General features: G+C 35.7%; 1 protein-coding gene across 1 annotated transcript; it reads left to right on the top strand.

Moving 5' to 3' along the window:
- Positions 1–350: 350 nt before the first annotated feature.
- Positions 351–638, top strand: RB195_008643 (uncharacterized protein; the record flags this gene model as incomplete). The annotated part of the gene is made up of 1 exon (XM_064195238.1): positions 351–638. The coding sequence occupies one exon, from the start codon at positions 351–353 to the stop codon at positions 636–638; it is 288 nt and encodes a 95-aa protein (XP_064046383.1).
- Between the last annotated feature and the right edge of the window lie 10,507 nt (positions 639–11,145).

Genomic DNA, 11,145 nt, shown 5'->3' with positions numbered 1-11,145 from the left:
AATTAAGAAAACAACAAAATAAATAATAAAAACAAATAAAACTAGTGAATAAAAAAGGCAAAATAAATAAATAAATAAATAATAACAAGTAAAATGGTGAAATAAGTAAATAGACAGATAAATATGAATGAATAGCTAATGAATAAGAGTGCACCAATTATCAATAAAAATAAATGATAAAAAAAATGAAGTTCCCGTTCAACCTGGGATATTTTCGAGTGGTAAAGTGTTCGTACTTCGTTAACGATCCATCTCACCTCATCTCCTCAACTCAGGAGTTTACATACGATCAATCAAATGTCGAATACCGTCAATGAAGTGATCCATAAAATGGGAACAGCTGTCAGCGGATGAGCTACGTTCGTTCGTTCGTTCGTTCGTTCGGTCACAGTCACGGCGGTGGAGTAGCCCCGGGGGCTCGGGTGCTGTCCGCTGTGCCGCCGCCGATCGCCGCCAACTGCTGTCCGGCCGGCTGGCATCGTGCCAAGTACGAGGCGCTGAGCCCCTCCACGTCTCGACCTCATTCTGTTCAGTGTTCGAGGTCGTCGTCCTCGCACCTCAACGCGGCGGTTCGCTCAACCAGCTGTTCGGTGTTCGGTGTTCGCTGTTCGTCAACGACGATGACGACGACCTCCTAACCGGTGATGCGTACTTCTCGAACAATTCTTTTTCCTTCGGATTTTTCGCTTTTGATCACAAGATTTCACGGATTTTTCGCCTTTGATCACAAGATTCCACGGATTTTTCGCTTTTGATCATGCCATCCCCATCCTGTATTTTGTGTAAAGACTGGAGGTTCCCGATATGTTTCATGCAAATACGTTCTGTTACGGTATTTTAGCAGAGATTTTCTGGATCTGCTTCAAGCTTTCCGTTGTTTTCTACGGCTAAGAGGAAAAAACCCGACTTTTTCGGTGAGATACTGATCCTCGCACTATTTTACTTCCTTCAACCCTCATTTTCTCGAGTTTCTCTTCTTTCGTTTTCTTTTCTCTTTTCCTTAATACTTCGCCTCTAATATGATCTTAATGTTGAAAAAAAAATTTCCTCTTATTTAACTCTGGGACCCTTTCTCAGAGTTTTCACTGTAGTTTTCTGGATTTTCACTTAATTCACACGTTCATCTAGACGTAAAACCTCAATATACCTAACTTTTGCTTAAATAGGATGTTTATTTATTATTTGTATTTGTATTAAATATTTTTTTTCAAGTACTTGCACTTTTATTTTTCTGAACAGTGCATACAGTCAGCAATTTTGGCGAGGAACAACCTTGATAAAGAAAGTGTTTGTGGATACATTCTGGAAGAAAAATATTTGTTTGGTGGAATTTTCCATAAACGCCGAGATTAGTCACAAATTTGGGAGGTTTTAGTTAGAATAATATACAAAATTAAGTGTGCACAAATAAATAAGGTATGAAGTCTCTGGCGTTCATCAATCCGCTTAGGACCCACGCTATCACGTGCTCACTTTAATTCAGAATCGTTCGAGGTTAACGAACTCCTGTTAACCCTCGACATTGACTTCCGGGGGGGGGGGGGCTGGCCAGTGTATAAAGTCAGTGTTTTTATCCTCACAGACAAGTCTGGCACCCAATACATCGATCCGGGGATCAAGCGATGAGGGCTCTGGATGGCTCTGGATGGAGGTTGGGAACCATCAACGACAGACTGTGCACTATGTAGCCAAAATTAAATGAAATGAAATGAAACTTCTCATGAACTGCATTAATAACGCTCGATACAAGTATTATACTGTCTTTAAATTACCTTAAAAGTTAAAATTAATTGTTTTTGGACTAATTTTTAAATTTTGAAATTAAATTAGGTGATTCTCAACGCGATCAATGCAACGAATTTTTACATATTGCCGTAATTTTTAAACAGGTTTCGGTAATCGAAACATCGAACATCTGTTTCTTTGTCCAAGCAATGTCATAGCGAATATAATCAAGTAAGTATTTTTATCAGTACTCTTCTATGTACGTACTTGTAAATGTCCTCTAAATCATTTCGAAAAATGAATTGTGCTCTCAAATTGATTTTTGATGATTTTTAAAAATCGCTTTGACTAGAAAAATACATGTTTTCCGAATCAATAGGGCTCGAGCCACGGGGGTTTCAGGGATATTTCAGGGATTTAGGGAAATTTCGATCCAATCAAAAAGGAATAATCAAAATATTGGCATAAATTCACATCATAATGAGCCTCTAAAGTCTAGCAAAGCAAAATACTCCGGAAATAAATCCACCCGACATAATTAAATCCCAAATTCTCTTCACATCTCTTCAGGCCTATCTTCTTCTGAACATTATTAGAATTTTTCTCATCAATTCAATGAAAATTCCCTAACCAAGCGTTTAGAGCATTTTGCTGTATGTCTGAACTAAAAATATCCGGAAAAATCTGTACTCGAAAAGAACGAGCCAAATCAACAACAATAAACAACAAACAGCGACTTTTAACAAACACGAACCACTGGTGGGAGGGGCGGTCCTGTAACGACGTACGAACATGCCGCCCTCGCGAGATCGCCCCGCCCACCAGTGGGTTACGAACATGCCGCATGGTGACGTACCCCTTGTTCCAGGATATATATGTATATACATTCTAGAAGAGGAAAAAAATCGCAAAATGCAAAATCCTCAGTGGATTTTTTTCTATTTGTATCTTTTCGGAGAAAAAAAATTTAACTGCTTTTTTTCTTCGTGGATATGGATTCTAAAAGACCACCTGTGGATTATTTGAGCCATTTCAAGCACAATATTTGATCCTGGCCATCCATCGATTCCATAATTTTCACCGTGGGGGGAAGAATTTGCTATTAGTCCGAAATTTCCGGCGTACTGCTTCATGTCGGGGTAGAAGATGATCTTCTGGGAAAATTTCTCCTCACCCTAAGCGCGTTCCTCACTATCGCTTATCCTCAATTTCCCTTCAATGAGTCGAAGACGTTACATGTACAGATCAGCACGCTGAGAAAAACTTTAGGAAATTTCTCGGCACGCCTGCGTCTCTCGATCTCTCCTACGTTGCGGTCTTCAACCATCCCGTTTCAGCAAGTTTTTCCAGTGAACATGTGGTGTACATGAAAGCATCTGCACCACAACATCCACTATTCTGCTTTGCTATCCAGATTTATTGATTTTCTCATGGGTTCTCTGGAAATTTCTTGCCAGAACACAAACTCTTGTTTTTGTTTATGTCATCAATCAGTCCATATAGGAACCACTTAGTCATCAAATACTTATTCAAATTCTTCTCCTTTTCTTTTTTCTATTATTTTATTTTAAATTTTGATTACGGATAGTAGTATATTACTGGGTTTTTACCAGTAGAAATTGCTCGTTCTACTTAAATCCTCGAGAAAAAAAAATTCTGTTGAAAAAAACTTTCTCATATCCAGAAGTACTTTCTATTCTTGGATCGAATTCTGTTCTAGTTTTCTGTACAATTAATCTTTCTTCTAGTCTTATAAATTCTACACACACCGAAACCGTGTCAAATGGGTGTGTCCGCAAAAATTTTTCTGTGTGCGTGTAAAATCGCGTCAATCGCGTTTGATTTGTTGTCGACGGTGTGCAACAAATGCTATCAATCATTTGAAAATTCTCTCTACTTGAAGAATTTCCACTGCAAGGACAAATTTAGCCATGGAAAACAAATTGGAAACGAATCAAGTGAATGTTTTTTCTTTCTATTCCAGATTTTTTCAGATTTCAATATTTGTGCAAAAAAATGTGTGCTTCGCGAGAGATTTTTTTCAGAATTTTTCCTTGAAAAAAAGAAATAGAGGAATGAAAAAACTGTAAAATTCCAGGGATTTGTGGAAGGAAAGTAAAGAATTGCAAGATTTCTATATATACTACGGTGCCGTTAGAAATGATTGCAGATTATAGAAATTAAATTATATATAATGAATAAAATAAAGTATAAATCATTAAAATTATTAAATAAAAGACTTTAAAGAAGAATTTATTTCTTATTTATCTGTTAATTTATTATTTTTTATTTAATTAAATTAATTTATTTTTAATGAATGAATGAATGAATTTTTTATTTTATTTTAATTTATCTACAATTTACAATTAAAATGTAAATTGTAGATAAATATAAGTTGTAAAGTGTATAAATAATTGTAAATTGCAGATTGTAGTAGATTTCATGATATTCACGCTTTTTTTGCGGATTTCTGTTATAATCAGATAAAATTGGATAGAAACAGTGGTATAGGCGTGTTAACGCTTGTACAACATATTTTTTGTGGTTTTTTTTTCTGTTCAAATAAAAATATCTAGAAATTTTCGAAAATTTTAGAAATTTATGGGAATCTGTAAGCACTTTGTATTTGGGTAGGATTAAACATCACGTGAATTTAAGGATAATGCTCCCGAACTCATTGTGGGGGGCTCTAATGGGAATTACGAAGATTTGTTTGTGTATATGACATATGGCAGGAGATCCTCTCGACGAAATACACACCAGGAATCATCGCTAACTCGCTATGATCCTCGGAAATTTCTCTTTCTACTAGAGAAAATTTTTGAATAGAGACATAAATGTTAATTTAAAAAAAAGACAACAGGAAGTAAACCCAAACGGAAAAAAAAAACAAATTAAAATAGTTTTAGAAAATAATAATGAATAAGAAGAACAAAAAAAAATAGGAATTATTTAATGCGTGTAGGAGATTAAAATAATGTTTATCATCGAAATCTCATTAATTTGACTAATAAAAAACTTAATCATTCCTAACCACAGTTCGCGGATGCGGTAGAGATTTTCGGTTTTTTTCTGTCGAAATTTTCTCTGGCATTGTAATTTTTTCACGTTTTCAACGTTTTATGCGATTTTAAATATCCATATATTTTTTTCATTACAAATATGAGCCTCTTTCAGTAAATAATTAAATGATGAGGAGAAAAAAATAGAGAAAGAAAAGAACAGAAAAAAGAGGAGAAAAAACAACCCGAAAATTTTCTTCCCCGTTCCCGATAATATTATTGTCCCCCCCTACGGAAAAGGGAGAAAGGGAGGCCATCAGCAATCACATTTTCCCGTACATTTCACAAATAAGCACACAATACGAGAAGGATTATGATTGGCAGAATCCATTAGCAGAACGACAACTGTTCACCTCTTGAGGAGGGTCAAGAAAAGATTGTACGAGTTTCCAGGAAATCTGTGCGTATTTTTATTCCCAATCGATATTCATTGAGAAATGTTTTAAAGCAAACATTTCTCTGTGTCGACGGGGAAGGGGGTGGGGGGTGCAAGTGGTCAATTCAATTCAATTTTGTTTTTTTCTCCAATTTTTTTTTTTGCAATTTCCTAGAATAGGATTGCTTAACTATTTTCCTTATTTCCACTTATTTCTTTCATTCAATTTTTTTACGTCATACGGATGAGAATTATCTCATTATATATTACTAATATGTCACTGATATATTGCTAATCATTATTGTAATTAATTAATAACTGATTAATAACTGTAACTAATTGTAATTAATAAAAATATTATTATATTAACTTATACTATACTATATTGTTATAGTATACTTAACTTATTATAACTTATACTATACTTATTTGCTATCAGAAGTCTCTTATTATATATTATTATTGTATTGCATATAATATTTTATATTCTATTTTTATATATTATTATTTTATTATATATTTTATATTATTATATCTATCAAAAAACGTTTTAGAAGACCTCTCTTAGCACAACTTCATGGACAACTTGTTTTATACAAATAAGAAAGGCAATTAGCATATGTTCGAGAAATTCAGTACAAAAAATCCTTCTAACGTCCCACGTACCTCCCCTCTTCTCCGTAAATTTCAATGTCAAATTCGGGATTTTTTTCTTCTTGCTGAGTTTTCATAGATAAATATCTTAGAAGCGACTCGATGCAAGCGATTGTAAGAGCTATATTTATAGATTATACGTTTCCTGAGATGAATAGATTCGTGCGGGAATAGAATAACGGGAAGAAAAATCCTGCAGGCACGTTGCGGTCGCATCTGTCAACATAAGTGATGGCAATTGTACAGCAACAAGACGACACACCAGAGTATCCTAGCTGAAAAATGGATGATTTTCGACCCTAATTAATTATTTCTCCACTCTATAATTAATTCTCTTCTCTCCGAGTTGTACAAAATAGAGAGAGAGAAAAAAGATGAGCTACTACTCAGGCACAAATGAGCCAATCATATCATCACCGCCCCGCCCATTTCCTTTTCTTTCGACGTCTCTCGACGGCACATCAGTTTTCATTGTAGTTTTCTGGGAATATTTTTCAGCTACTCATTTATAGTATGATATTTCGTCTATGACTAAATTTTACTTCTCAAAGAAAAGAAAGGGAAAAAGAGAAAAGGAGAAGAAAAAGAAAGAGAAAAGAGAAAGAGAAAAAACTCTCGGGTGTCCTCGTTGTACCTCGTACTAAATAATTCACTCAGCGCATATTTTCTTCCGTAGAGAAGGAGAACTTCTCGTTTTTTCACGGACCAGACACTGACAAGCGTTACCCAGCACGTTACATACAGTATGTACGCGTGGAATCCAGTTCTAATCGTAGACGCGAATGTAACAATGGGACGTGCCGGAAGAATCCTCTTTTTTCACCTCTTAAAAGAATAAAAGACATTAACGATTCGCGCATTCGGTATCCTTTAAATAATGTGTCACGCACTGATTGAACTCCTTTAAGTTTCACCAACCGTCTCCTCCACAGAGCTTCATCTGGGGGGAATTTTCTTTTTTTTATCCTTTTTTTTTATTCTTCGATGTGGCTGAGTTCTTTCCTCCTTCTTCCGAGTGGTCTATTTTAGAAACGCTAACAGTATACGATAAATTTTCACTATAAAACTAACTGATCCTCGTGAACTTTGTACCTGATCCAGAAAAAAAAGAGAATAAAACACATTATAACCATTCATTTTATAATTTCCTCATGCTATCTTCCAAAATTTGTGAATTGTTCGTGCATTTTTCTTAAAAGTGGAATTATTAATCGGGGAGGCGGTTGTAGCGCAGTCGGTTAGAGGTCCGCTGCAGCCACACGGTCAATGGTTCAATTCCGCCCTAGTGCTCACCAAGTAAAAACACTGACTTCACACTCATCGGCACCGCAAGTCACTGTATGTATAAGCCAGTTATATTTTCGTTGACCTCAAGCGATTCCGAATTGAAGTGAACATGGGGGCGCATCCCATACGGATTGATTAACTCCAGAAACTTTATCCTTTTATCCATTATAATCTGGGAATTAAACACGTAAAGAAATGTTCTTTCCCGGCCTTCCTTCTTTTTTTAAATTACATAATCTGTGAAACAAAACTGTGGAGGAATTTTTTTCACTGCCTTCAAATAAGAAAATCTCCAAACCACCAAAAAAAAGACCAGAAAAGTCTAAAATACCTGATTTTTTCTTATTTTACAATAGAAACGAATCCTGTAAGTTTACTTTTTTGTAATTCTTACACAACCAACGGTTTTAAACTCTCAGAATTCCTCCTCACCAAGAAAAAACTAACTAGTACTTCAGTCGTGGATCGCATGAAAGCTGTAATGTTGTAAACTTAGTGGTAAATAAGTGTACATAGGTGAGTGGGTGGGAATGGACGATCGAATAGTGCATCCGTATATATATACGTATGGGGTGGGTGTGGCGCAGTCGGTTAAACGTCCGCTGTAGCCGCTGTAGGTTGATGGTTCGAAGCCGCTCCGGTGCCAACCAAGCCTTCCATCCCCCCGGGGTCTATGGATTGGTACCAGACTCGTCTGGTAGGATAAAAAAATTGACTTGAACATCAGCTGGCCCCCGTAAGTCATTTTAAGAGGCCAACGCGCGTTCTAAAACATCAAGGATTCAATAAAAATCCAATAGAAAATCCAGTAAAACGCGTTGGCGCATCCCCAGTGGATTGATACAGAGGTGACTTTATCCTTCTATACTTTTTTATGTACGTATTTACATTACTTTTGACACAGCATGGATTTCTGGATACTAAATAAAACATCCAGACACCCCAAATATCGCCTCGAGTGCGCGACGTGACCGGAGACTTGTGATGGTTAGGATGATTTCTGGAATTTTGGTCGAGCGAACGTGTCTTTCTCCATCTCCTGCCATGATTGTTTCTTGATTGTTTTTTTGTGCACGTAGTCAATTTCCTTTTACATACTCTTCTAAGTGTTCACTTTTGAAAATTTAACAATTTAATTTTGTAGAATTTTATTTATTTATTTATTCATTACGCTCAAAGGCGTGTCCAGAGTAAGAGGCAAGGAATGAATACAAATAAAAAATAGAAAATCCAGCAACAAGAAAGAGTAGAATGAAAATAAGTTGGGGTAAGTCACGTGAACAGTAAATCAAGGGACGATTTAGTAATTTCAAAAAGCACATAAACTCGATAGAGTGGGAACTAAGACTCTTGGAAAATAAGAAAGTACAGGTAGGCTATAAAAATTTAAGAATTTTAGCTAATTTTCTTTCTGAAATGCGACGATGGACGGGAGCTCAATGATTCCTGACATCTTAGAATCAAATAAATCATCGGATCAGAATAGTTCGATAGATAGGTCAAATGAGGTATGAGGACCACGTATGCCATCATTATTCACAGAAACATTCAGATCATCTGGATCATCCAGATCATAGATAGATTATCCGAAAAGAAGGTCATTCGAACCACAATAGCACTTCGCGGCCGCAGCGAATAGCGATTTTTGATTTTTTTTTTTTTTTTCGTGCTTCTTCGCCTCCTTCTCTCATCGCTTAACTCCATTATTTTAGGAACACACAAATCCTATACTGAAATATTCCTTGAGATGAGAAAAGGCTGGGATTTTATCGTTTACACGGTTATTCCATTTGATCTACTAAACACCAGAATACAAACAATCAAAGAAAAAAGGACCTTATGATATGATCTGGAAGAGTATCTCAGAAGTATTTGTGAATATTCTTGGGAAAAAAGAGTCACCAGAATTTTTCAAAGGTCCCGCCTGTTGTGTTATGGTCACAGCATCGTTATTTGTGATCTACCGCATAGAAGTGGATGAAAAGAAAGAACAGAGAGAAAAAAAAGAAAGAAAAAACGCTGTCCATGTGTTTAGGTCTAGAATTGTCAACAACAAAGACGAACCAAAGAATAATTATTGAAATTTCCACCTTATAGGCTCATTGCGATCCCTATTGATCCCCATTGATCCCTATTGATTCGAATTATCGAATCGATAGGTTAACGGCTCACGGTTAACATCTGTGTACTGCTCCACTCTGCCTATCTGTCCACATATCGTGTTCCAGTTGTTTGTTGTTGGTGCGATCCGAAGACCATCACGACGCTATCAGAAACTGCCACACTGCGATCATCGATTTTTGGCCGGACAACCTTGTTTGGCAGCGTAACTTCGTACTTTTCGTCATTCATTCATTCAATCATTCATTCTCTTATTCATTCAACATTTCATTCATCCACTCAATTGTTCCTTCATTCATTCACTCAATTGTTCATTCATTCAATCAATCGTTCATTTATTCATTCGTTCATTCATTCAATCGTTCATTCACTCATTCATCCAATCATTCCTTCATTCACTCGTTCATTCAACTGTACATTCATCCATTCATCCATTCATTCAATCGTTCATTTATTCAATCGTTCATTCATTCAATCGTTCATTTATTCAATCGTTCATTCATTCTATCGTTCTTTCAATCATTCAATTGTTCATGCATTCATTCAATTGTCCATTCATTCATTCAGTCGTTCATTCATTCATCCAATCGTTCATTCTTTCGTTCATTCATTAATTCAATGGTTTATTCATTCATTCATTCAATTGTTCATTCATTCACTCAATTGTTCATTTATTCGTTCAATCGTTCACTCATTCATTAATCCAGTTGTTTATTCATTCATTCACTCATTCACTCATTCATTCGATCCTTCGTTCATTCATTCAATAGTGTATTCATTCATTCATTCAATCATTCACTCATTCATTCAATCGTTTATTCATTCATTTATTGATTCACAAAGATTGTTCGGACTACATAGTTCTCGTCATCGTTGTCGCTAATCGTTTAAGTTCATCATCTCCCGAATTCATCCGAACCTTAAAAATCATTGCCCTATTGATTCGGGCAGATCAGAATGATCACCGTTTTCTTTGTAAGGTCCATTGGTCGGTGTGTGGGACTGGTTCTCGTCTTTTCCCATTTTTTCCCGTAGATCACGGCATTTTTAAAGGATTTTTCATTTTGGAACATAATTATAACCATTATTCTATTTTTTTGTTTGATTTTTATTTTTTTAACATTTTATTTTTCCACAGAGAAATCCCAACCTTAAACGGAAGTGACGATGAGATAGTTGGTGATTTTTTTCCCCTCCCAATTTTTACATCTCTGTTTACCTGGATTTTTTCGAATGTTTCGATCATTCGTGCTCATCTCTTTTTCGGTTTCGGTAAAATTTTTCAAATTCCCTGGGAATTTTTTAATCGCTCAAATCTCCTTATCTCGCGTTGCGTTTGATTTCTCGTTCTACTGATATCATGTGACATGATTTTTTTGAAAAACACTGACGCTATGATGACTTTTCGTTGTGAAAACGTTGGTCCGTTGTAATTTTTTTCCTTTTTTTCTTTAAAAGAAAGAATATTCAGGAAACACGTTTTCTTTTTAATTGATTTCCAAACGAACGAAACAGTGGAAAAATACAAGTAAACAAATGTAAAAATTTAAGAAAAAAATCAAACACACATCAATTTCATGGTTGTGCCATTTTCCTAAAAATTTGAATTTGTTGTGTACAGAAATTTTATAGAGGTCTTTTTTTATCGACGGACGATAACTTCCCTAATTGTACATAATTGTCTCGAAAAATTCTCGGCAATTTTTCTCTTATTTTTTTTGGCGATTAAATTTTGTGGCGAAGGAATTTGTCGTGCCGTTTTCGACGACAACAACGGCAATTGGACGACGACGACGTTTTGCCTTGGAAAGTTTAAAAGTACTTGCTGACCTTTTTGTATTCTCACGTATTTTAACGTTCGTCTTTCTATTTCGCTTACACACATCCATCACACATCACTTCACCGCTTCAGTACAGTAA

The sequence above is a fragment of the Necator americanus genome, chromosome III (genome assembly GCF_031761385.1).
Source record: "Necator americanus strain Aroian chromosome III, whole genome shotgun sequence".
Taxonomy (NCBI): Eukaryota; Metazoa; Nematoda; class Chromadorea; order Rhabditida; family Ancylostomatidae; genus Necator; species Necator americanus.
The sequence above is the reverse complement of the archived record's forward strand: the minus strand, read 5'-3'. Positions and strand labels throughout refer to the sequence as shown.